The sequence below is a fragment of the Saccopteryx leptura genome, chromosome 2 (genome assembly GCF_036850995.1).
Source record: "Saccopteryx leptura isolate mSacLep1 chromosome 2, mSacLep1_pri_phased_curated, whole genome shotgun sequence".
Classification (NCBI taxonomy): domain Eukaryota; kingdom Metazoa; phylum Chordata; class Mammalia; order Chiroptera; family Emballonuridae; genus Saccopteryx; species Saccopteryx leptura.
The window spans coordinates 378,907,611-378,935,597 of NC_089504.1; the positions used below are offsets into that span (position 1 = coordinate 378,907,611).

Genomic DNA, 27,987 nt, shown 5'->3' on the forward strand with positions numbered 1-27,987 from the left:
TCAATTTACTCTCAAATGGTTTCAGAGAGAAAAGTGCTTTGTTCTCTTACATCTTTTAGTAATTTTGTGATTATTAAAAAAAGTAATCAAGAGAAAAAATTAGCAAGACTAGATCTGACCCTGTAACAAATAACAAACTCATAACATAAGTGTGTGGGGTAGGTTGAGGTGGGGAGGGATGATATATTATTTTAAAATTAGTTTATTCAGATCTAAGCAATGAGAAATGTCATAAATAAATGTCAGATTTTAATCTACATACCTTAAAGAAATGATCAGGAACAAAAAGCTATGTCACTTGTACATATGAAGGTGAAAGTAGGAAACAGAACTTAGAATACAACCACTAGAAAAACAGACAAATATTCAGCTCTGTTTAGAATGTGTTTTAAGCATCCATTAGGTTAATAATCAGTCAACTGAACTTATTATTTTTCTTTCATACATGTTTTTGTATTAAAGTATCATTAAAAAACAAACAAAAATAAACCTGTCACCAGGTCAGCTTTCGTGATTCAGCAAACCAGTCTAAAGAACTCGAACCTTCGGGCGTACCTTGAACTCACTTGCCTCAGGGATTTCCTTGTCATCTGGCTCATTTTTAGTTACGTGTCACTTCTCCCTGACACTGTACCTGTTGGTTACATCTGAAAGTCCATCTTGACAGTAAGCTCCTAGGACTAGAGAACTTTTGATCTTTTTCATCTCAAACTTTTTTATTGGGAGACCAGAAGGAAAGACTAAGAAAAAAAATTTTTTTTTATGTAGTTCTACTAGGTCCATCTAAAAACTGATGTCCCCTTCATAGTATCGCGTGAGTTGGGCATGTTGACCCAGATCCCAAGGCTTAGTGGCATCTTCCTGCTCTGAAGTAGTGTCAGGCATAATAAGTTATTTGTTTTTTAAACTACAAAGCTTTATGTCCATGGTTTAGTCCTCGTTTTGCAGCTCTGAATCCAGGGCTGATTTCCATGGTGGGGGCACCATCTTGCATTGCACTCCAAGTATTTTTTTTCTGTCATAGTATCATACTCCTTCCCATGAGCTGTCCACCGAGGTGACAGTGGGGTTGTCCTGAAACCATATTTCCTATTGCACTACACAATGCTCTCTGGTATATGGGCAAGCTCTTCTTTCAAATTTGAATGTTGTGCATTTTTCTTCCTTTTTGTTTTTGCTTCTGAGTACAACTGTGTGATGTAGTCAATGCAGCGCTTAGAACGGGAATCTGGAATAAAAAAAAAAAACAACATGTCAAAGATGAAAACTTATTTTGAACATCATAGCACCCCTTATTGGAAACACTGCACATGGTACTTTTAGGTTTATATATTAACGTTTTAAAAATTGAATCTGAAATTCGCAGATGCATAGAAATGACCTGAATGCATTGTTATAAGTTTAACTTTTAAAATGTTTGTTAAAGAAAAAAATACTCATAAACTTGAAATAAAATATATAGACATTTCTGTTATAAAATAGCAGATGTTGCTGGCGAAAAATATATTATCTTCAGCAAAGTTTCATACTATCAGTAACACCACTTATAGGAAAAATAGTATAAAATAGTATTAGGGCAGACCACTCAGAGCCCATGCAACTCTATACACAGAGACGGAGCATCTCCAGAGGGTATCTTTTAAGTGAGCAAAACCAATGTAGTTGAAATACTGGATCTGAGGGCACTGAGGGGAGGGGGATGGACATGGAAGTGAGCAAAACCAATGTAGTTGAAATACTAGATCTGAGGGCACTGAGGGGAGGGGGGTGGACGTGGAGAGCAGAGCCCAGGAGACAGTGAGCCTCCACTAGCTGTGGCAGCTCCTGGGGATGGACCTTTTTGGGGAGGGAGTCCTCAGGACTGGTGCTCACTTAACATTTTCTTACAGTTGAAGATCAAGGGCATCTGCTGGTTCAGCAGCTGAGCTGAGGGCTTTTCTTTTCCTGCTAAAGGATGTAATTCTCCTGTTTTGGTTTTCCTTTGCCTAGGAAAATCGGCATAGGAAACAACACAACTTACACATTAAAGTGGCATCATTCTTCTACTTGCCAGTACGTTTGAGGAGATTGATGTTATAGAAACGTGGGATGCAATACAACAAAGTTTTGTGTAGCTGATACACATTCTCTCCTCTCACCCTCAGTTCTCACACAGTCTACTCCCTTGTGACCCTCTCCCGCTAGTACAGCTGTTTCTTTCCATTTCATGCCCAACTAGGTCAAAACAAGAAAAGGCAGAATTGTAAAAGACACTTCCTACAAAAGCCTCAATAAAATCGATAGAAACTAGCTGCAAAGCTCCTTGCATTTCTTGCGACTCTTGGCAGGTAGAATAAGTTACCTTACATGGAGGAAACAGAATGATTGAAAGGCATTACAATTCTTGTTTTACATCTACATCTGATTACTGGATCTTTGTCAAGAATTTTCTCTTTCTTCCTCTCTTCCTTTAATTTTAGGCTCTTTTTAAAAGTTTTTCTTTACATATTTTGCTTGAGGGATTGCAATGAAGACATACAAAATATCTGATACATTTCTGCTTGAGTTAATTAAGTCTTGTATTCATTTATTCAATACATATTTATCAAACACTCCATTTGGGCCAACTTCCATGCTAGGATCTAGGGATACACACAGAGTAAATCCAACTGTTCACCACCTGAAAGAGTATTGTCGTAGCTAACTCAATACACTAATAAGGACAACATGCTACAGAAGTACTTCATACGTAAAATGTATATAGGATTCTTGAGAGCATGGGAGGGGACATGCAGTCCAGAGCTGTGCCTGTGTGTGTCAGCGAGGACTCAGGGATGGCTTCACAAAGTCATCAGCTACATGAACTTAACTGTTACCTTTCATTGTTTGAGATGCACTTGCTTAAGTTCTACAAGATGATTTAGGCAGTTAACTTTACAGGGCTAAAAAAATCAAAGTTTGGTTTTTACCATCCCCCTTAAAGACAACAGATTAACAAACCTCATTTTTCGAATCTCAGGTCACATGGTTGACTTACTTTGGCCATTCTTCCCTTGGGATGACGTTTCTTCATTATTGGACCTGGATCTGTAACTTTCAAGAGTGTGTTCTGAAATTTCATTTTCTAAAGAAAAGAAAACTAAGTTATTAATCTCAGATGCCACAGACATCATCTCTGTGTAGAAAGGTATGTTTGAGGAATACGATAGCTCTGTTGTTATACAACAGCAGTTTTATCTTTCCCCTCCCATACCTCATGTCCTCATTCATTCAACAAATCATTTTTTTACTTTTTACTACAAGTCCTATAGGCATCTACTAGGCAGTATAAGACTTGCAGAAGGCAAATGAAAACAGATTAGAATCAAGTATTGTCATTTGGCAAGGAACGATTTCAATAGCCCTTAAAGAACTCTGGGGATGAAGCATTAATGGGAGATTTTGAAACAATACTATGGTACCTCCTATTGTGCAGATACACTGAAAAGACAGACCCAGCTTCTAAGTTTATTTATCATGAGAACGTTAGTTCATCTGAGTATCTAGAGAGACTGATCTTAAACTCAGCAAAGCGGTACTTCTAAGAGCGTCAGAGCTATTTAAAGATATAGTATCTTGCTTTGAGACATAATGAAGAGTCTGTCACTGGAGGTGTTGGAGCCATATGTGGCTAAATCAGTGCTGTCCAATAGCACTGAAATGCAAGTCATACACGTAATTTTAAATTTTCTAGTAGCCATGCTCAAAGAGGAAAATGAAGGAGGTGAAATTAAGTTAGTAATAGATTTCATTTAACTAGTAGATCCAGTACATTACACTGGGGAACAATTTTTTTTTTCATTTTCTGCTGCATGAGGTTTTAGAACTGTTTCTATCTATTTCTGCATTGCTGATTCCAAATCTGAAATTCGTTTTTTGGTGCATGCTCTAGTTTTTATGCAATTTTAATTTCTTTTTGTTACAGTTAATGGCATGCGTTGGTTTTTAAATTGGAGTTAAAGGGCAACGACTCTTGGATTGAACATAACCACAGGCAATTAATGTTTTACAAACATCACTTTTACATAATTGTAGTTGTTTTTAAATGTAAAAAATTATTATCTGATAAAAACACCCTCTTATTTTATTTTAAGATTGAATCATGGCTTCTTCGAGTAGGCGTAAATGTAATAGTCCTGACACCTTCTGTTATATATGTGGCTGTTACACACTTCAACATCAAAGGTGCAATATTTCATCATTTATAACACGTGCATATATTGCCTATTTTCAAGTTCTCCTTGGCGATCAAGACAAGAATTGGGCTCCTCATATTGTGTGTCATAATTGTGAGGAAATGCTTTGTGACTGGACAAAAGGAAAATGCAAAGGAATGCCTTTTGGTATTCCCATGGTTTGGTGTGAACCTAAGGACCACAGCAGTGACTGTTCTTTCTATTTGATCCATACAAAGGGCATTGGCAAGAAAAAACAGCATATAATCACATATTCTAATATTCCTTCAGCAATATGACCTATCCCACACTCTGAGACACTCCTGGTTCCAGTTTTAAATGGTTTTATTTCTTCTAAGGACGAAGAAAGTGATAAGTATATTTTGATAAGATGCATGAGGAAATGGTTGAGAATCTGAAGGGTCTTCTTCTGATGCCAAGCAGTCATTAACCCCTCAGCAGTTTAGCCAACCCGAATTGAATGACTTAGTAAGAATGACATAAAAATTGTCCTCGACTTTCTGAAGTATGAGGAGCATAACTGGATCATTTGTGTGCATCTAAAAATGCTAAATTTCATGCTAGGACAACAGAGAGGTTTCACAAACTATCCTTGCTTTCTGTGTTTGTGAGACAGCTGAGCTCGGGAGAAACACTAGACACAGAAGGAGTGGCTGAAACATGAAGCTCTAGAAATAGGGATGCAAAACATTGTGAATGAACCTGTAGTTAATCGAGACAGGATCATTTTTTCCCCACTTCACATACATCAAACTTGGCTTAATGAAGCAGTTTGTTCAGGCTTTGAATAGAGAAAGTGAATGCTTTCAACATATTATTTCTGCTTTTCCTGCCTTGTCTTTTGAGAAGATAAAAGCAGGTGTATTTGATGGACCTCAAATTCAAACCCTCATACATGATGAAAAATTTGCCAGGAAGATGAATAAGGAAGAGAAAGCATCATGTCAGTCTTTTGTGGCAGTTACAAAGAACTTCCTTGGCAACAAAAAAGCAGAAAACTATACATTTCTGGTTCAAAGGATGCTGTTGGCTTTCCATGACATTGGATGTAACATGAGCATTAAGATTCACTTCCTGAACAGTCACCTTGATAAGTGTCCCGAAAATCTTGGAGCTGTTAGTGATGAGCAGACTACTGCTGGAGCATCAAACGAGATTGTCCTCAACAAGTACACAAACGCAAAAGCTACAAATGCAAATTTTTGCCTGAATAGAATTTAAATAAGTTTTGTACAAATTTTATGATTAAACTAAGTGTTTTAATATGTTCTATTTTGAAATTGTAGATAAATTCTGATGCAATCATATCTTTTATGTATTAGTGTATTTACTGCTTTATATAAATTATTATATTTTCACAAAGATGATGCCCAAGAAGACATTCTACTTCATTATGTTAAACTAAATGTTGAAAATTTTACAATAAGATAAAAACCTAAAATCTTGAATTGCAAAAATTCTGTAGCTTACAGAGAAAAATTAATGTCAGATTTGAGATCAGCACACTCAAATTAGGTAAGAACAAGTGTTTTTATAAATGCAACAAAAATTTTGTTCCCCAGTGTTATTATTAGATATATTGTATACCTGTGTGTGTGTGTGTGTACTGAGTCTGCAGCATATATTATTCTTACAGCACCTTTCAAGAGGGACTAGCCACATTTCAAGTGCTCAATAGCCATGTCATGGCTACTGTTGCGAAGCACAGAGCTACTTAACAGCTCAGAACTAAAGAGGGAATTTAATCCTTATACAAATTTATGGAGTCAATTAGGTAGGTGGGTTATTCTGGGTAACTACTAAGGTCCCTTCTAAAGCTCTGATAAATGTTGAGTCTACGTATTTTAAAAGGTATTTTCTAAGCTAGTTATAGAAATTTTTTGTTTCCAATAATAACCTTTTAATCAGCATGCTTAGGAAAAAATTACTAACATATTATGGTTGAGGGAAGTTGAGTGCATTCTTTCCAAGTAAAAATGGACTAAAACAGTCTATTATAGTCAACCTTTGACTATATAGAATAAGAACTCTGAGAGTAGGGCCCTGGTCTGTCTTATTGACAGATGTGTATCTGGTTCCTGGAACAGTGCATGGCACATAATAGGTGCTCAGTGAATGCTTATTGGCTGGATGGAGGGAGGGATGGATGGATGGATGGATGGATGGATGGATGGATGGATGGATGGATGGATGGATGGATGGATGGATGAATGGATGGATGGATGAATGGATGGATGGATGAGTTCTCTATTTTATATCCTTTTGTGAATAGAAGCTTCTATAATATAATTCCAATTCCTAGAGCTGCTCTAGTTGTCCCTGGTTTTGTACTTTTTCACTATAATTCCTGGAAATCCACCTCCCTTTATCATGGTAAAGCAAATAGTTGCTTATTTAGATGACAACACTTATCAAGTAGGTTTGTGCATCATCTAAAAGAAAAACTGTAACAGAATTTCCCTTTTGGCTAGCCAATGGTTTCAGCGTCTGGTAGCCTCCATCAGGTTCTCGGCCTACTCACCTTTTTTCCATACCACGTGTGCTTTCCGAAGCTTCATTATGAAGAGCTGGACGATGATGAAGAGTATGAAAATGAGGAAGGACACCAGTGTGAGCAGCAATGTACCACTTTTCTTTCCCGTCAGTCCTTCATAACGAGGGTTTGTGCCTATAAGAAATATGAAAGGATTCTAGATAGTTTGAAGGTTTTTTGTTCACTGAGGTTTTTTGAATTTGTACACAATTCTTCCAAAATATAATGCAGACTAATAGACAGCTCAGATGAAGAGACGAGGAGGAGCTTTACCCTGAAGATCAAGAGATTCATACTATTTATTCTCTGAAAACAAGAATACAAACAATTTAGTGGGATAATTTGCAAAGGGTTTCTAAGTTATATAGATACTGAACTATTTAATTTTTATTTCTGGTGAAAACTTGAGAATATTGACTTCAATTATAGTCAGGGGATCAAATTAGTTGTAAGGAATAAGTTGTTTTCTAAGGGTTTTTTTTTTTGTTTGTTTTTTATTAATGTGTAGTTTAGCAAGAGAGGTTGTTAAGAAGTTTGAAAAACTATGCAAACAAAATAATTATTCATCTTGGCTAGGTTGAATGTGGTCCTACACGAATGCATTTGGAAATAAACTAGATGAGCCCTGAAAGGTCTTTCTAAACCCAGAATTATGATTCTATGTCCTCTAGTGTCCTGGTCTCCTCATCTCAACCAACACTCAATTAAGGAGTATACACTATGTGTGGAACATGCTCAGAGTTGCATAAGACACGATCTATATTATTGGAGATAGTTTTCTATATATGTAAACAAATAAATTAATGAAAACAAACAGAAGTAAGCTCTCCGTGCCAAATTTTAGGTCCACATATGTTAATATGATGTGTTCAGGGACTGAGAGGCAGAAGTGGTCCCTGAGTTGGTCAGGAAAGTTTTCAGGGAAGATATTGACCTTGACAAGAGGGTAAGGAGAGGAGTGAAAATGCTTTTCTTTGCTCAGGGACAGTTAGGATAAACTGGGCAAGGCATTCAGAACGAGGTGATGTTTTCAGAAAAAAGATTCTTGTCAGGACTTTACCGAGACAGACTGCAGAGGGAGTGGTAGAGTGCATCTTACCGGAGCCGGTTAAGGCTCATGCCCTGCATGGTTGACTAGGGGAAGTGACAGCGGCTTCCTGAACACCGGTGTAAAGAGGGTAAAGGGATGTTTGGATAGGAAAGTGCTCAATGCAGGTTACGAAAGGAGAAACTGAAGTTATAACACTGCATGCAGGAGATGATTGAGGTTCTGGATCAGGGTGGTGGCGCTGAGAGTAGACACAATACCTGAAAGTCCTTGGAAACTGACTGATTTCACGTGTGTGTATGTGCGCACGCACACACACATGCACGCATACACACATACATATGCACAGACGGTCGTGAAGGATGACACCAAGGTTTAGGATCATGTGATACTTTAGACAAACTGGCTTTGTAAGAAAAGATGCTGTTCAGTTGTTAGCAATGTTGAATTTGAGGAAATGTTGGACAATTCAGCTAAGGATATGTAGGAAATAGAATAAAACAAGGACTAGTGCTCAGGAGAAGGATCTGGAAATAAAGGTATGAAATCTCCTGCCTGGTGGCAACAAGTACAGTCTTGAAAATGGGTAAACTCTTTAAGAATTAAGGAAAAAATCAAGGATAGGGAAGTATAATCAGAAGCAAATCTACATAGAAAGAAGAGGAGGAAGGGAAGTTAGCTAAGGGACATAGAAAAAGAGTGGTTAGTGCCTGACCAGGCGGTGGAGCAGTGGATAGAGCATTGGACTGGGATGGGGAGAACCTAGGTTTGAAATTCCGAGGTTGCCAGCTTGAGCACGGGCTTATCTAGTTTGAGCCAGGCTCACCAGCTTGAGCCTAAGGTCCCTGGCTTGAGCAAGGGGTCACTCAGTCTACTGTAGCCCCCCAGTCAAGGCACATTTGAGAAAGCAAACAATGAACAACTAAGGTGCCGCAATGAAGAATTGATGCTTCTCATCTCTCTCCCTTTCTGTCTGTCCCTATCTGTCCCTCTCTCTGTCTATCTCTTTCTCTCTCTTTCTCTCTCTCTCTCTCTCTCTCTCTCTCTCTCTCTCTCTCTCTCACACACACACACACACACACACACACACACACACACAGTGGTTAGCAAAAAGTACAGGACCAGGCTGAGTATGTCATGGAAGCCAGGGAGGCAACTAAGTCAAGGACCAAGGGGATGATTAACCAATAGAAAGGTTGAGAAAAATGAGGACTGAAAAAAACTATTGGACTTCCTGATTAAAAGATTAAAATGTCAGTGTTTAGTCTAAATGCGGTAGGGGACACTTACCAATGGTCAAGTCAGGGTCTTGAGTAGTTTGTTCCTCCTCTTCTTTGTTAGTCTCTGATGTACTAAAAGTTTCTATTACTGCAACTAAAGCAACAGAAACACATGATATACACACATAATATGCACATACCGTGTGTCCATATGGTGTGTTATTTCTCAGCACAGCTCTGAGCAAACTGAGTTTTAGAGAAGTAAATTGTCTCAAGTCCTGCAGCAAATCAGTGGTAGAGCCAATATTGAAACTCAGGACCCCAACTTACAACCGTTATTTTTTACTTCCTTACAGAATCAGGGCTATGAGTGAGACAGGACTCAGGATGAGACAAGAGAACAACCAAACAGTGAAGCTCGCATGGCGAGCTTTTTTAGGAAACCTACAGCCTGAAATGGACAAAGCAATGACTTTTATGTTGAAAAGTAGGTCCAGTTGTCATTCAAACCTATGATCCTCTCCCGAACTCCTCCCCACCCTAGAAGTGGAGAGTACTATGATGCTTTTTCTAGGTAAGACAAACGATAAAAATTATAAAAATCTTTTCTGATTTTGTGTTTATCCTTATTTTCTGTTTTGTTTTTTTTTATTTTTTCCTGTTACAGTTTCTTGCTTTTTAGCCCATTACACAAGGGAAATGAAACCACCCATTCTTCTACTGAAAATGGATATTATTAACAGTAATAAAACTATAGGAATGGAAAGGTGAAAGAAATTTTAGAAACCATACTTTTTAAATCTTATGTTATATGTGAAAAAGCAGAGCAGAAAACTGAGTTATTTAGCAGTGTTGTAAACCAATTTAAAGACAACTAGATTCTAAACATTTGTAAAAATATTAGATTATTGAAGCAAGTAAAGTGGCTGTTCCAGTTCATACTATTTTCAATTTCCATTGTTCTTTAAAAAACTATATGGTACAAATTGCATTTATCGGTTTTTTAAAACCCCCAACATTTATTTTTAAATATTATTCAAGATAAAAAAAATTTTTGAATGTGATCTGGTACTCAGAACTATGAACATAATATATAATAATGTGAAAGCACTTATCCCACCAAATTAAATTGTTATAGAAACACTATCTGAAACAGAACGAGGACATTTAGGAGTTTATGCCCTTCTGGGTGAGGCACTCAGAGCACCAGGACAGCTGCATGCTTTCATCCTTCATTCATTGATACTGCATTTTCTGAGTACCGGCTGGGGCCAGATACTGTGCTACGTGAAATACAAATATAAATTATACGATCATTGTCCAGAGTTAACCATCTAGTGGAGTCACTGTCTAAAACACTGGAATTATAATCTAGGTTTTCTCAATTCTTTTGCATTTATAGTTCAATGCTGTCGTCAAAATCTATCTGAGTTCTTGAGAGCCAAGTAACTGAGAGAAAGGGGGAGAGAGAGATTATAAGGTGTTAGTTTCTTCCGAACCCAGAGGGTTAACTATGGCACTTCTCCAGGTCACTACAAAGCTGGAGGGAGTCCTTCATGGTCTTGTTACAAATTTAAAAAAAAATGTTCCTAAAAATTAGAATTGGAAAACTGACCTCCCCAAAAGGCATAATTTAAAGAAACAAATCTGAACGATTTCGACACTTACCAGTACGAGTGGGAGTAGACGGCTGAGGGTCTTGAGACCATGAAGAGCTCTCGTCCGGGGCATCTGACGCTGTCTTTTGATCAGTAACTAGGAAAGGGGAAAAACAAAATTTTACAACCACAGAGAACAGTTTTGCCCACATTGTGCTCGGTACGACAGGTTGGAGAAGGTATCTGGCTGCTACCTGCTTGCGGAGGTTTTGCAGAAACCTCAGCACTCTGTGTTCTATCTATCGCTCTCCGAGCTGGTTTGTGGAGCTGTATCCCGCTGATGGCCATCTGCTGAACTGCCTGCTCAGAAGTACAGCATGCTGGACCTCTGTGGAGCAGGGCATTCCGCAGTCTTAGGCAGAGGGTATTCATTCACTGTCTCTGCCTGTCGTCGATCTCTCTGTCTCCCTGTCTGTCCATTCACATATCTAACTAGTTATTTGTTAGGTGGCTTTGGAATCAGGCTCAGACAGGGTGGAATTCCAACACTCTTACATGCCTACTGCTCAGTGAGTTTGAACAAGATACTTAATCTCCCAAATGCTCAGTTTTTTGATACCTGTATTATGAAGATACTAACAGCATTTACCTCTTGGAGTTTTTTTGTGAAAATTAATGACTTCATTCATTCAACATATTTAGCATAATGCTTGCTATTTACTAAGCCTAAATCTTATTTTACAATATAAAATATATTTAGAAATGTTTCCAGAGGTCCAATCTTTGCATAGATTTAATCAGTCTATGAATAGGCCTGGGACCAAAGAGCAGATAAAAAAGGTGCCTGTTAATTTGCAAATACCGGCATTGAGATATCACAGGTGGGTAATGCCTTTATCAAATCTATGAGTATTTCTCAGTTTTTTATTTAGTCAAAGAATTTCTGTGCTATAAAATGTTATTGTCTTAAACATTACATGCAGGAGCTGTGAGAGGAAGAAGAAGAATCACTAAGGAAACATTAGAGAAATAGTAACATAGACCATAGGCTAAAAGCAAAGCTGTGACTACAAAGATGCCAGAGAAAATTGAAGAAAGAGGAGAGTTATTGTCAGTGAAAGAGGAAAATATTTGAAAGTGAGCCAAATAGAAGTACTAGAAGCAAATGACAAGAAGAGCATAATATGAGAAATATTGGGGACATGTAGAGTAAAATTTAATCATGATTAAAACCCTCTAGAATAATGCATACTATATAAATTTACCTAATTGTATATTTATGTATGAAACAGGTTATAGATATGTACATATTATATATCTTGTTGGACATATAATAATGTACGTATATAGATATATATGAAACCATATATGCATATATATAAAATACATTTATAATATATATTTTGTTATATGTATGTCTATATAAAACCTGTTTTATACATAAATATATATATAATAGAATATATATATTCTATACAAACTAGAGTTTGTATTTACTTTGATTTATCCTCTCAATTGACAAGAAGCTATTAGATAGATTCATTTGGACACTTGTTTTCATTAGGTGGATACCAGTGCATCACGATTTAACTTTCTAGTTGGTCAGAATGTTATATCCCTTCACTATCTACTATATCTCCACTAGCTACAATGACTGTTTAAATTAAAATTAATAAATATTAAATAATATTAAAAATTTAGTTCCACAGTTGTGCAATATTTTGTTTTTACCCCATCTTTAAATAAATAATAGGAAACCAAGATAACTCATTTGGAATACTTAAATGATGAAATAAACCACTTTGCAGCTAGTCTATTCTATCTCTGCTGTTCTGTTCTCCACATATCTTCATATCTTCAGACCTCCCAGACAGTTTCAATACTGTTGGCTCTCCTATTCAAGAAAGTGGATTTCTTTCAGAAGCATTTGATAAATAAAGTCTCATATTCTCTGTGCTGATCCTCCATATTTCTCTGTGCTTGCCCCCTGCTCCTTCTACTGATGGGGGTGGAGGCTGGGGAGGGCCTGAGTCATAACAAAGCAGGAAATTTTGTGTCAGAGGACAGCACAGCCCAGTCTGTGGGTCCTCGGGTCTTCTAAATGCAGCTGCCTCAAGAACGGCTTTTGGTTTGATTAGAAAGTGACTGGTGGAAAGCATGTGGTGGGGAGAGGGGACGTTTAACCACAGCAGCAGCACCACGGGGCAGCAAAGGCAGTTTTCCCACAGTGAGGTTCTCACTAATGAACGTTTTTCATGAGCAGTCATTTCATTTGATAAAGAATTATTTCAACAAATGCGTTGCCATCTAACTGGTTTCTCCTTCACAAGTGTGAATGAATCCTTGTACTTCAGGAATCTTTCTTTACACTGAGAAATACCTTATAAAATAATGCACGTCAGATTCCTATTAATTACAGGTATAATTCACGCTACAACTTATAGGATGCCTCTTGGCTCAAAAAGTTTTATATAGCTTAAAAATTATTTCTTTCTCGATGGTGAAGGAATGAGAAACTAGATATCCTGAAAATAGAAGCGACTCCTCTTCACATTTAACATTTGATGTTTCGTTTATTTTTTATCATCACTTTGTGTCTTGCTCCAAATATCAACAGGGTGAAACTAAAATCTTTGAAACAGTTTTAACAAAATATATCTAAAAAAAAATCTTGGCTTAATGTCACTGAACAAGTGCTCTATAAAAACTTAAAAGGGTATAGACAAGCGTAGATGTATTTCAGTTAATACTATCTGCTGTTGGGTCAAATGTAAAGATGCAGCGTGCTTCATATGATCTCTCCAAAAACATGACCACAGTGAGGTGAGGTAAGGTGATATTACGCCAGCTGTCACTAGCAAAAAACAAGCACCACACTATTTGCTTATGTCACTGTCCTAGGCTTTCTGTGCAACTGGGGTTTTTCTGAACATTGGAACAGTTGCAACCCTGTTGATCAGCAGGACAAATTTCAATCATTAAAAGAATTTGCTGTTAAGGAGAGCTCTGTTGATGGTAATCTCGCTCTGAAAGACTTTCCCCTCCTGTATTTAATTTTGTTTGATAGCATAAGACTGAGGTAAATTAAAAACGATTCTAGACATCATTAGTTCTTCTTACCCAAATCTTCAAACCGGAAGGATGCTACCAGTTTTCTTCCGTGGAGGCCTTTGTGTCGGATTATGCAGTCCACTGTTGAGTTCTTGCTGTATTCATGGACTCGGAGGGTGCTGCTGCTATTACATTTCTTCCCATCAGTGTCAAATTTATGATAGGTTTCACCTGTAGGGCAATTTAAGGCAATGAATGCATGAGGTAGTGGCTATTTAATGTTATTGGATGGATTTGCTTCTTTCAGAAACCAAGGGTCTTATAGGTACTAAACTCATGGACCTGGGTTTTAAAGAGCATTTTATGAATTTGACTCCAATGGCAAGAGAAGTGAAGGCAAAAATTAATGAATGGGACTACATCAGACTAGGAAGTTTTTGCTCGGCAAGAGAAACTGATAACAAAATAAACAGAAAGCCAACTAAATGGGAAATGATATTTTCAAACAACAGCTCAGATAAGGGCCTAATATCCAAAATATACAAAGAACTCATAAAACTCAACAACAAACAAACAAACAATCCAATAAAAAAATGGGAAGAGGACATGAACAGACATTTCTCCCAGGAGGAAGTACAAATGGCCAACAGATATATGAAAAGATGCTCATCTTCTTTAGTTATTAGAGAAATGCAAATCAAAACTGCAATGAGATACCACCTCACACCTGTTAGATTAGCTATTATTAACAAGACAGGTAATAGCAAATGTTGGAGAGGCTGTGGAGAAAAAGGAACCCTCATACACTGTTGGTGGGAATGTAAAGTAGTACAACCATTATGGAAGAAAGTATGGTGGTTCCTCAAAAAACTGCAAATAGAACTACCTTATGACCCAGCAATCCCTCTACTGGGTATATACCCCAAAAACTCAGAAACATTGATACGTAAAGACACATGCAGCCCCATGTTCATTGCAGCATTGTTCACAGTGGCCAGGACATGGAAACAACCAAAAAGTCCGTCAATAGATGACTGGATAAAGAAGATGTGGCACATATACACTATGGAATACTACTCAACCATAAGAAATGATGACATCGGATCATTTACAGCAAAATGGTGGGATCTTGATAACATTATACGAAGTGAAATAAGTAAATCAGAAAAAAACAGGAACTGCATTATTCCATACGTAGGTGGGACATAAAAGTGAAACTAAGAGACATTGATAAGAGTGTGGTGGTTACGGGGGGAGGGGGGAAAGGAAGAGGGAAAGGGGGAGGGGGAGGGGCACAAAGAAAACTAGATAGAAGATGACAGAGGACAATCTGACTTTGGGTGATGGGTATGCAACATAATTGAAAGACAAGATAACCTGACTTGTTGATCTTTGAATATATGTATCCTGATTTATTGATGTCGCCCCATTAAAAAAATAAAATTATAAAAAAAAAGAAACCAAGGGTCTTGACATCTTGGCCAACCTATTAGACTTTTAACTTCATTATAGCCAAAGACAGTTGCCTTGATGTGCTCAGCCCTACCTACAGAAGGAAGCAAATTAACAGAGTGAATAGGTTTCTATAAAGGCTTCACTACTGAAAAAACAACAACAAAAACAAAGCTTCAAAGCTTGTAATGGCATCTAAGAAGGATAGCTTGACATGGTTGTGAAACACAAGGACACAAGGCTACACTTATTTAATAAATAAGGCAAATTAAAGGAGAAATCTTTAGTGTTGTAGATAGATGTGGCACTGAACTGAGAGTCAGATATGGGTTTTAGGTCTCTTTTCTCTAGAATTCCACTTGACCCTTGGTGTCCTCAACCATAAAGGGTTCCTTCCAGCTCTAAGAATCTATGATTATGTAAAATCAAACACAATACTTGTTAAAATAGCAACAAACTATACATAGTTTTTTAAGATGGTAATTAGTTTATCTTCTTCAATCAAAAGAGTCAGAGTTTAGATTCTTTGTTACCATATTTTTATCTGTCATTGATGGCATGACACTGTATATACTACATAAGGAAGATCATTTATTGTGTTAAATGTATTTTCAATTCATGCCTACTGGAAAGATTATGCTCAGGTGGAATAAGCTCTATTTTATCTTTATTTTATTAAATTATATCCAATTATAAGGCACCATAATAAACATCACATTTTTTATTTCTACCTTGTTTTAAGCAAAATGTGTAATCACGTAATCTGTGATTACCCTTTCAAGATTAAGAAGTATTATTGATTGGTTATAAAGACACGTAGTTTGGAAAAGAACTGATGAATTACAGAATGGTGTTCTCTGGCACCACCAGAGGGTGCCAGAACATTAAAAACAAAATCCCTTGGAAATTTAGGAAGGAAAACAAAGGAGGAAGGAAGTATTTCTTCACTTACCATAGAGCTCTAAGTCATTCGCTAACAGCCAGGTTATCTGTGGCGGGGGCTTGCTTCTCATGGTGGAGCATTTAAGCATAACATGTTCTTCTCCATTTTGCATTCTGACGACTGAAACTTCCAGGGTTGACTTCAAAGGAGTTGCTAGAACAAAATTAATTTTTCCGTGCTTAACTAGCTGATCTCAGCAAATCATAAAGCCTAATAATCTGCAGGGGTCTTTGTCGGGTATCTACCTCATGGTCATATTTTCTTTGTACTTGTCCTTTCCCAGAATATAGTTAAAGGGCTTTATATACCTGTAAAACTACTTTGGCTATAGTGATTAGTATCCCCAAATTCCCAAACTATGTTACAAGAACAATTTTACATTTGATATATGACTGTCTTTGATTGGTTGAGTACCAAGTGAGGAATACCCATCCGAATTCTAGCTCCACCTCTGTTACAAACTAGTTGTAAGAACTTGCTTTATTCGCCCAATTTCTTGGTTTGTCAATTTCCTTGTTTGTGACATGAAGAAACTGGTTTACGAGTTGGTTGTTTCAGCTCCAAACTTTCCTGAGCCCATGACTCAGTTCAAGGTAAGTTACTTCTGCCCTCTCTTAACATCAAAGAGCCATGTGTCATAAAGGGTTCTTTGATCCCTTTTCTTCCTACTCTCGTGGTGGAAATACTTTTTAGTTAGACATCCTGCTACTTTTCATTCTACCTCAGACTTTGGTCCAGACCTTTGCTCTTCCACATTTTTGTGTCCATCCACCTGCCATCGAGACATTGGAAAGCCAGCTCAAGTAGGCACTCGATGTGTTCAATGACAGCGATACAAATATGGAGAAGATCCTTATTTAAGGATCTCATAGTATCCTTTAAGGAACTAATAGTTGGTGAGAGACTCGGCCCCTAAGCTGTTGATTAAAAGAGCTGTGACGGAAGGATGCCTGGGTGTTATGATTGCCTTGAAGGGCACACAACCAGCCTGAGCCAGAGTGCTGTTGGGGGCGGCCAATAAAGTAGGGGAAAAACAGCCCTCGAACTGAGTCACATTGGTTCTCAAAACCCCCCAGGAGCCACTCCTTTCCTAACACTTTGTCATCGTAGTTTTACTTTATGGAAGGCACCACACACTATACTAATTTAATAAGACAAGTTTAAGAAATTTGTTTGCGTGGCATGTGGAATCACGTTTTTAGTTGAGCTGTTCTGCCACAATAAGCCAAAATGTAAAGATTGTAAAACTTGAGCTGAATGAAACTGAGCGCCTACGGAACTGAGCAAGTCCAGGGGAATCAGGAGGCTGTCATTTCCTATCTGTGTCTCCTCCCCACTCCCCCACCCCCAACAGAAGAGAGGAAATTGTTTTGGCTGAGGAAGTGAGCTGGTTTTCCAGTGCAATTGCGTCTGAATTCATCCTGTCTGTGGCTATGCTCTCATAATGTTTTACTTTATTTATATACATGTCTTGCTCTCCTAAACTAGTGTGCAAACTTCTTGTGGGCAGAGATAGGGATTCAATTATCTCTGGTTCCCTAGAGCCTAGCTCAGTGCCTGGCACATAGTCACAGGTCATCAAATATTCTCTTTCTTTAGTTCCTCAGAGAGAACATTTAGTTGATGCCAAAGGCAAAATTTTTACGTATTCCCGTTTTCATCTGGGGGGCTTGCAACTCAAAATGCTCCTTTTTGTTTTCTGTCAATCAAAGGTGGCAGAGGTGCTGGAAGTAACATTTTTCAATGAAAACATGAAGTTTAAAAATGAGAGCCAATGTTCCTAAGCACATTGCTGCAGGACGGGGTTTGCTGGCTTTGAGGCACTTACCCAGCACAATCACTTTCACTTCCTTTGTTCTCACGGAGTCTTCGCCATAATGTAAACACTTGTACACGCCTTCGTCTTGTGTGGTTACGTTAGGCATGCTGATGGAAAGCTGATTGGGGGAGTGGTGAAGAAGCTGGTATTTCATATTTTTTAAAGCTGCACAGGGAGGTGGGAAAGAGCCATTATGAGGAAAGGTTTCAGATGAATACAGACTCGCAGTGAATTGATTATTCACAGAATAGCGTTTGATTTTCACACCTTAAAGGAACAAATATCACATCTTTGATAGAGTTGACTTACAAATCCTAATACTACCTGCTGGATGCCTCACAATAGCTTGAAGTCGGTTTAGAAAATAAAATATTTTGATATGGTAACTGTGAAATAAACAATTTCCTTTATTTGTGTTTGTAGGAAATGAAGAACACTGTTGGTTGGAGGGTTCAGGTTGCAGAAGAATTTTCAATTTTTTTTCTTTATGTTGTGAAAAATGCCCCACTATTATTTACCTTTTTGCAAACTGATTCATTTGATGTTGTCCTGTCAGAATGACTGTGAGAAATGAAAAATAAGTGCATTGATATTCATTGCTCCAGCTGGGGGCTTTTGGTTTTTAATTTAAAAAAATTCATTATTATTTGAAGTTCCCCAAAGATTATGACTTAGTCTTTCTAGGTTGTTCAACCAATGGGGGATAAAAATAAAGGGCAAGCTCCAGAGAAATCCAGCCAATAACAAGTATTCCTCTTGATTCTATATTGACATGGGAAGATTGTCTCAAGTCAGAGGTCCCTTAGCTAATCAGAGGCTCCTGAAATGAGTAGTTTTGTCTTCCTCTCTCCCTTCCTTCCTTCCTTCCTTCCTTCCTTCCTTCCTTCCTTCCTTCCTTCCTTCCTTCCTTCCTTCCTTCCTTCCTTCTTTCCTTCCTTCCTTCTTTCATTCTTTCCTTTTTTCCTTTCCTCTTAAGATTTACAATATGAACAAGCTTAAACTAGTTACGCCTTGGATGGCTGATCAAGGAAGGGTGTTTCTCGTCTGGAGCCAGGGTTGCGTGTCCTGGTGTTACATGAATAGAATGCAGGAATTCTCAACCTCAGCACTATTGATTGGCATTTGAGTCCATAACCCTTTGTTGTGGGTGTTGTTCTGGGCACTATAAGATGCTTACCAGTATCCCTGGCCTCTCTACTCTCTGAGATATAAAATGATCTCATTATGAAAAGGGAGGTTTGATAAAATCCTACTCAAAAAGATGAATTCAATAGACTTTTAAGAATCTTGACAGGGGAAAAAATGTAACTATGTAAGGTGATGAATGTTTCCTACATTGTGGTCAACATTTTGAATATATACATATATCAAAACATCATGTTGTGTAACTTAAACTAATAGGTTATATGTCAATAATATCTCAATTAAAGCTGAAAACAACCCCTCACTCCCTTAAAGCGTGTTTTTGATGAGAGGCATGACTAACTTCCTTTCCAAAGTAGTATGTCCTGTCAGTTCCTATTGCTTAGCGATCTTGACTTCATGTCGAGGCTGACAAGCGAAAAGGAGCTGTCTGACTTGAGATTTGTGACTTGAGATTGCTCAGGTGCAAAATGAGGCAGCTGGCTCCAGATGTGGGGTGATGGTGCGAGCTGAATGAGCACAAGGGGTCCCAAGTCCCTTGGCCACCTGTCTGTCATTGTGCTGCTGCTTGTTTCATGGTCACCAAGATTCAAACTGTGACGTGGGGGCGAGGTGGTGGCAGGAAAATGTGCTTTGTAACTTTAGCCCCCTTTACCAAGCCTTCAGGTGGGTTTTCCATTTCAGATTTCCTGTCAAAAAAAGTGGCCAGGTGTAAAACAGCAGGCCTCTGGGTATGATTCATGTGCAGCAGTAGCATGGGCTGAGCCCACTGTCTGGGTGACTCATGCTGGCTTTCTGTCCTACCAAATTGTTTGTCTGGAAAATCCCTCAGGTTTGGTGACAATTTAGTTTTCTTTCACTTACCAGGATGCTCGTTTAGAAAAATGGTGAACCCTGACGGGGCCAGCCACTGCAGGGAGGTATTCTCCGCCTCAGAGACGACACACTGTAGGGTGACCGTCTGACCTTCCTCCACGGTGATGGTTTCTGTGTGGTTAGTCAGAAAGGCCTCTGCAGAGGAAGGGAATGGGACGGTCAGCATGGCCCGAGCCACCCCACTCCTGTGCTGAGGCAGGGTCTCTGTCCCAACCCAACCTTGTTTATTTCTTCGATCATTTATTATACAAACAATACATAAGTCAATACAAAATAAAAATGCACAGGAAAGAGTGGGCACCCTGCATGAAAGTGCGAAGATGTCTCCTGAAGGAGGTCTGCGTGAGGGCGGGGGCTCCACAGGGAAAGGGGACAGCTGGAGAACATCTTGGACACTTGCACTGTCATATGCCCAGAACAGTGTCAGGTCTGGTTACTTATTTTGAATTTAACTTTCAAACTAACCCTATAAGGAAGAATTATCTGACCCATTCTACAGCTGAGGGAAGAGAGGTTCAAGGTCACACAGGTCTTGGAGCTGGGATCTGTCCCAGCCGGTCTGTGCGCCACAGAGTCCATGCCCAGGTAACTTGGTTGGACTATCTATAGTATAGGATCAGACCCCAGGAAATTCAGCCTCTCGGGCCTCGGTTTATAAGCCGGATGACTCGTGCCTTCACGTACAAGCCAGCGTAGGTTTCTAAGATAGAATGTTGTAACCCAGGTGCTCTTGTGAGTGCCGCTCGTCAAGGGGAGGAGCTTCTCCACCAGAGGGAGGATGTTCTCACTTCTCTTCCAATTTCGTGTTCCACATAAGCACTTTCTCCAGGCCCCTGCGAGAGTCTAATTTCCCCAAATCACAATCCCCAGAGAATGGAAACAATTGGTTTCAATCAGCTGTAAGCTTATCCTCCCCAAAAGGATAATGTTAGAAAAAGAAATGTGTGCATTTATTGCTGTCTGTTATTTCTTCAAGTTTTAAAATTAAAAGAAAAAAATTTTGAGGGTGATAATTCTACTCAATGAGGGTATAGAATACTTCCATAAACATAAAAATACTATAGGATTAGAAATTATGAAAAACAAATATAATGAGTTTGACTGCATTGTTTTAAAATTAAAAAACAAAACAAAACAAAACAGGAAGGACGTGATTTGCTTGTGATAAATTTTAAGTATTAGGAAAAGTACTTTGGAGAGCTCTGGGAATTAATTTGGTGCAGACCTTTTGGTTTGCTCCATCCCTGGGGTCGTTCATGTCAGTCTAGCTTCTGACAATAATACCCCCAAATTTTTGTATTGTATTTATTCTGACTCTCCTGGGAAAGCAGTTTGCCTGAGTCTTAATGAAAAAAAATACCCATATAATTAGCTTATACTATAATAAACAATAAAAGATTAATAATAGATTGTTTTAAAATAAGCATTGAGGCATAAGGCCACAATTCTGTTTAGGTTGGGTCATTTGGAAATATTCTAAATTTATAAAATCAATCCATACTTGAGTATTAGTAGAGAGGCTCTGAAATGACAACAGACTTATTTTCTAAGGTTAAACAACTCTGAACCAAGAATTTGAATCTAGAACTAACTTCTATTGTTTCCATCACCATTTCCTTATGATTCTTGCTTTGCTTTCTGGTTCTTGTGCTTTATCTTGCTTCCCACCAAGAGACGAGTTTCTAGATGGCAGTGAATATGTTTTCTATTCCTCTAAAATTCATTCCTTACAGAAATGATTCAAGTTCACAGTGTGAGCTTGAAAAATAATGGTTTAATGCTAGCTTTCATGATGGCACAATAATGCAGGCAGTGGACACATATCTTTGCTCTCCTGTTAATAAGAATACTGAGAGACAAGAGGGCAGTTACTACATTGAATCACTACAATGATACAGTAAAAGCTAGTAGTCATCAACATGCCCTGATTTCATCCCTTAGGGCAGAAGTTGATATTCAGAAATTTTGCCAATGTTCTTCCCTTTGGTAAAATGATTGTTTAGGCAGGAAGGCTGCATGTAAGGAGATGGGAATGACAAATTTCGCTGCAACCTGTTTATAAATAAATGTCTCTCATTTTAAAGAAATATAGAGCAAAGAAGGACCAAACAAACCTCATGGACACGGACAACAGTGTGATGACTATAGGGGCTGGGATGGAGGAGAGTACCGAGGGAATAAATGGTGATGGACAGACTTGACTTGGGGATGTGAACACACAACATGGTGTACAGAGATGTGTTACAGAATTGTGCACCAGAAACCTGTATAATTAGGTTAACCAGTGTCACCCTGATAAATTCAATAAACAAAGGTAAAGATGTATGTATCATTGTCTTTTTCTTGGAATACATGCTTATGAATTAAATTGTCATTTAATTCTTCCAATGTCTTCAAAAATGGTAACGAAATGGAGTATGGCTTTTTAGCACCTGCTAAAGAATTATATCTCCTAAGATTAGTGTTTGCTTTTGCTGTTGAGAATTCAATATCAGGCTACTGAACAGACTAGCTATGATTATAGATGCCTGAGTTGAAGTAAAAAGGGTTATATTTGAGGCAGAGAAAATTAGTTGTTTTCTTTACTCTTTGCTCCAAGTCTTACTTTAGGCTGTACAGGCCTATTTATCTTTCAGAGTTATCATGTCAACCCCATGTTTGATTTAGAGACAGGAAATCATTGTAGGAAGGAAGAGTGGCCCCGGGTGAGAAGGCGCAGACCCACACTGTGTCAGCTGTAGTGCTTGAAAATGCTGCTCCATGTGTCTAGGTCATGTTCAAAGATGGAAGAGGATAGCTGTACCTAAGTTTTGATGGCACGTCTTCTAAGTCAAAATTCCCTTTGATCCTCTCATTGACATCGAAAACTAAACTGGAACTCATCTTTTAAATTGTTTTTCATCTAAGTTTGGAGTCAAATTTTTACCTTTTTCATGAGAAGGATCAAGTGTGGGGTATCTCTCTGCTCACCACTTCCTCCCTTCAGGCTTTACACACGTTATATCTTTATCCACTCTTTCTTCTATGGTTCCTGAGGTTGTGTGCCTACTTCTTAGTTTTCCCTACCTGACCTTCAGAGTGCCAGCCTGCAGATTAGCTCTACGTGGCTCCGAAATGCTGAGCATGAGGAGCTGGGCAGTAAATGACTGTCCTGTCTCTCATTGTGACAACATTTACCATTGGTGGGTCATGTTCACTGAGTGGACTATTGATTTCTGGGCTTGGTTGTTGTTCCCATGACCAGATTCATCCATCCGTGCATAGCATGTGTTATGGGGTTGCTCATTGAGTCTATGAGGGTTATTGATTGTGACTGGTTTATGTATGGAAATGGAACCTGTGACCTTCCCCATCTCCACCCCAACCCCACTAACTACTCGTCCTAACAGTGGAATGGCTTCACACCGAAGCACAGGTGACCAAGCCTGAAGCAGAAGGGCAAGCAGCAGTCACAGCCTTGTACCAAAGTACTAAGAAAAACCTATGCAGCTAAAGATTCCTTGGTTTTTCCCAAGGTTTTGTGAGTCACAATGTGTGATCTCCTCTACTGTAGGTCATCATAGCATACTGAAGAAGAATAAAGTATTTCTTCTTTTTCTTTCTTTAGCAACTTAAATTTGCATATATAAATTTAAAAGCTCCAGAACAGCCTGTCTTTCAGAGGCCCTCACCTGGACATGCCCGCTTGGAGCTCATTATTTCTACTGCTCCCTAGGTTCCACTCACAGCTAACACAGGTCTCCCACCTGTTCCGTTCTAGTGTTTCCATGTATTCATTAATGCCTCACCAACCGCTGCACAGCAGACACTTGAGAGGCGCTCTCTCTCTCTCTCTCTCTCTCTCTCTCTCTCTGCAGAACATCTCTTTTATCAATTTATTCTTTTTCTTTTTTTTTTTTGCTAATATTACTGCCTTAGTTGAGGCATCCATTGTTTCTTTCTTGGACCATTGGTCTCTGCTTTCTGGTCTCTGCTCCCTCTAATTTATCATCCTCATTTGCTGCTAGAATTACATTTTAATAACATAAATTTTATTATATATCTTCCTTTATTAGACTAGTTGGTAAGTCTCCCAGTGCTTGTGAGAACTGGCCAAAATTCGAGATAACTTGATTCTTGTCTTCTCCTCCAGTACCATCTGCTGATACTCCTTTTCACATGCTCTATGAAAATAGCCATTTGTTGTTTTCAGAAAATTCCAGGCTCATGAAGATATTATGCTTTGATCCATGCTGTTCTCTTGGCCTAGAAGGCCTTTCTTATCTCCTTCAAAACTCAACTCAAACCACACCACTTTTGTCAAACCTGTCCAACCAGTCTGTGGGTTCCATCCTCCCCACAATGACCTACCTACTTTCTCCTCCAGATCCCCAAGGGCTTTGAGTGAACTTCTATTATACCACTCAGCACAGCACTTTATAATTATTTGGTTATAAGTATGTCTCTGTGGATAGATTACAAACTCTCCTTGGAAAAATTGTTCGCCATTTATTCATTTTATATTATCGGGGCCAAGCACAAAGTAATATTTATAGTATTAGTTGAATTAATGGCTAAAAGTGAGTAAATACATAATGTATATATTCAGTAATAATACAATCACTTAGTAATTATTATATTGAATAATTAAGACTAGAGCTAAGTTAAAACTAGAGACATATAATGAGTTGATTCTCAAGTCAGAGCACTATTTGCATGATTATTATGAGACAGCAGACAACATGTGCTTCCATTAGAACATTGCAAAAAGGAATAATAATTTTTTAGATAGAATTAATAAGAAAATTACAATTATGAAAGTGAATCTGACTTTGTCAAAATTAAATTATTTCTAGTATAACCTTAAATAATTTCAAATATGTGTCAATAAACGTGTGACATTTTCTTTGCCAAAAGAAGAATCAACAGGACCATACTCAATTTGCAACTATTCTTTTTGTTTCCTATATCTACCCTCCACTAAATAACCAGAATAAAGGGTACAAATTATCATATTTTCATCACCAACAATATAGGCCAATGGGATTAATTTAGAAAAATTCTTCATTCTGACTATGTTTTATCCATCCTAGTAGCTATTTATGCCAATGGTAACCTTGAAAAGAGTTTAGATTACAAGATTATAGGACTTTTCTGGTCTATAGATTTTTGGCAATCTTAGAAGTTGCACAGTAGAAGGTAGAGTGATCTTCTCATAATTCAGTTAGCTGAAAACAGCTGCTAATTTATAGTGGTCCTCAAACTGATGATTGGCTGCCTTTTTACCAAGAAAGCAATATGGTTAGCTCTTTTCTTATTTAGGACTCTGACAGGCCTGAGCAAGAGTAGGTCAGAAAGGGCAATCAGTACTCAAATAGCAGTGAGACTAGATGCCTTCAGCATGCCCTATGGATGAGTTTTCACATTGGGATTTTTCAAAAATGAATCTTCCAAATTGTGCAAATCAATGGCTTTCAAACCTTTTTTTTTTTTTTTTTTTTTTTTTGCTTTCAAACCTTTGATCCACATTATGACACATTTTTTGTCACAACCCAATAGACATACACACATTAATTCATGAAATAATATTTCTACTATGTGCTTTGTCAGCTGATATTTATGTTGTTATTTACTAGTTGTGAAAAGTTTGACAGGTTTTCTAACTCCTTTTAACCTCAAATTTTCTCCTATGTCAATTAGGGCTATTAATACCTACATCAGAATCTTTGCTAGAATTAAAGGTAATTAAAAAGTACTCTGCAATGTGCATTACACAATGTGCATTATTTCTCTCTTTCCCTTAGAAATAGTATTTAAGTATATTTCTAAAAGGTCTGTCTTAGGTTTACCATAAATCATGTTTATGGTTGTTTTTATTTAAAAATTTATTTTTGTGAGCTATTTTGATGAAACAGTTAAAATTTACTCTTAAAAAAATGTTAAGGTCAATTATAGACTTTAAGTTTTGAAGTAATTAAAATAATTTTAGTGTGACCAGGCAGTGGTGCAGTGGATAGAACATTGGACTGGGATGCGGAGGACCCAGGTTCAAGACCCTGAGGTCACCAGCTTGAGCATGGGCTCATCCTGTTTGAGCAAAGCTCACCAGCTTGGACCCAAGGTCGCTGGCTTGAGCAAGGGGTTACTTGGTCTGCTGAAGGCCCATGGTCAAAGCACATATGAGAAAGCAATCAATGAACAACTAAGGTGTCGCAACGAAAAACTGATGATTGATGCTTCTTATCTCTCTCTGTTCCTGTCTGCCTGACCCTATCTATCCCTCTCTCTGACTCTCTGTTTCTGTAAAATAATAATAATAATAATAATAATAATAATAATTTTAGTTATCTAAATGTATTTTGTTTCTGAATGTAGTAGCAATTCTTTAAGCCACTTATTAAAGAAACTAATATTATTTATTAACAAAATTGAATACTTATCAAGTGCCTTAGAGCAGTGGTCCCCAACCCCCAGGCCATGGACCGGTACCTGTCCGTGGGCCATTTGGTACCAGTCCGCAGAGAAAGAATAAATAACTTACATTATTTCTATTTTATTTATATTTAAGTCTGAACGATGTTTTATTTTTTAAAAATGACCAGATTCCCTCTGTTACATCCGTCTAAGACTCACTCTTGATGCTTGTCTTGGCCACGTGATACATTTATCCATCCCACCTGAAAAGCCGGTCAGTGAAAATATTTTCTGACATTGAACTGGTCCATGGCCCAGAAAAGGTTGGGGACCACTGCCTTAAGGTGCAGGGATCAATAAAGAAGGCACAAGTTGATGTGTATAAAAGAAAACAATTGAAGTACTGTGGTTGGTGAGCACAGATTTAGAAGGATAGGTGCATTACCTGGAGTGTAACTCCAGGTTCAATATTTGACAACAAGCAAACACACACAATAAGCAAGCAGTGCATTTATATGTGGTTTCCTCTGCAAATTGCAATTGGATACTCAGGGACATCTACACCTTTGCCCCCGCTTTTGGGTAGGAATCATTTCACCTGTGCTCAAAAGGTAAATGAGTCTTTTTTTTAATTTTCATAATGTTACATGAGAATTAAAAACCAAAAATAAAATTTGAAAATTACAATAAAATGTAAAAGCATAACTGATCCTTAAGAAATAAGCACAAAGCTTCACTGGACTTATAATTATCTCAGAACTCATTGAATTGTACAGCCCTTCAACATTTTTAATGCGCTCTCACAATTGAAATTTGATTCTTATAACAATCCAGGGAGTTTGGTGGGTCAAACATTGTTATTATCTTCATTTCAAGATGCAGAAACTGAGTTTCAGAGAAATTACATTCTTTAGCTAAGGCTTATACAAGGACATTTTTAAACCCCAAACCAGGCGCCCCAAACTACGGCCTGCGGGCTGCATGCGGCCCCCTGAGGCCATTTAGCCGCCCCCTCCGCACTTCTGGAAGGGGCACCTCTTTCATTGGTGGTCAGTGAGAGGAGCACTGTATGTGGCGGCCCTCCAACGGTCTGAGGGACAGTGAACTGGACCCTGTGTAAAAAGTTTGGGGACCCCTGCCCCAAACTGATGCTCTTTCAATTGGTATATTCTTTTTTTTTTTTTTAAAGAAGAAGGAGAGAGAGAGAGAGAGAGAGAGAGAGAAACATTGATCTGTTCCTGTATGTGCCCAGACCAGGGATCGAACTGGCAACCTCTGAGCTTTGGGCTGGTGCTCTAACCAATAGAGCTATCTGGCCAGGGCTCAATTGGCATATTCTTAAATAATTAATCCACTAAGCTTATTGTTACATTTTGCCACAACATAGATCCCACAGAGACAAACACTACAATGACCCCTTTATTAATTGAACAAGAGATTAAAGAAAAACAGTAACATCCCTCAGTCATTTTAGTGTGACTTGGAACGTATCAGTAAATTTACCTGGGTTGTCTCCTGTAGTAGGTCCTCTGAGAATGCCGTTGATTGACAGGTAGATTTGGCAAAACATTAGGTCTACTGAACATCAAAAAACCTTAGCTCTAAGTCCTTACCTTGTAAGGGGAACCAAACCAGCAAGCTGCAAACTCTCCACCACATACTGTGCTGTGCTGTTGTCACACCTTGTCAACTTCCTC

The 27,987-nt window shown here is 38.2% G+C and overlaps 1 protein-coding gene across 1 annotated transcript; it reads right to left on the minus strand.

Moving 5' to 3' along the window:
- On the minus strand, window positions 1-27,987 carry CRTAM (cytotoxic and regulatory T cell molecule). Its single transcript, XM_066366483.1, has 10 exons — window positions 27,904-27,987; window positions 19,886-20,032; window positions 17,888-18,043; window positions 16,069-16,212; window positions 13,734-13,895; window positions 10,684-10,770; window positions 9,086-9,169; window positions 6,736-6,882; window positions 3,017-3,103; window positions 1-1,228 (listed from the first exon to the last, which is right to left on the minus strand). Exons 1-10 carry the CDS (start codon window positions 27,947-27,949, stop codon window positions 1,098-1,100), a joined length of 1,191 nt encoding a protein of 396 aa, XP_066222580.1. The 5' UTR covers window positions 27,950-27,987; the 3' UTR covers window positions 1-1,097.

What these genes read in the sequence shown, in the direction of transcription:
- CRTAM (XM_066366483.1), bottom strand. Translation starts at nt 27,949, where the DNA reads ATGTGGTGGAGAGTTTGCAGCTTGCTGGTTTGGTTCCCCTTACAAG. An exon ending in TTTTCTAAACGAGCATCCTG is followed by an intron (nt 18,044 to 19,885) that starts GTAAGTGAAAGA and finishes CTCCCTGTGCAG; the next exon opens with CTTTAAAAAATATGAAATAC. An exon ending in AGACCCTGACTTGACCATTG is followed by an intron (nt 6,883 to 9,085) that starts GTAAGTGTCCCC and finishes TATTTCTTATAG; the next exon opens with GCACAAACCCTCGTTATGAA.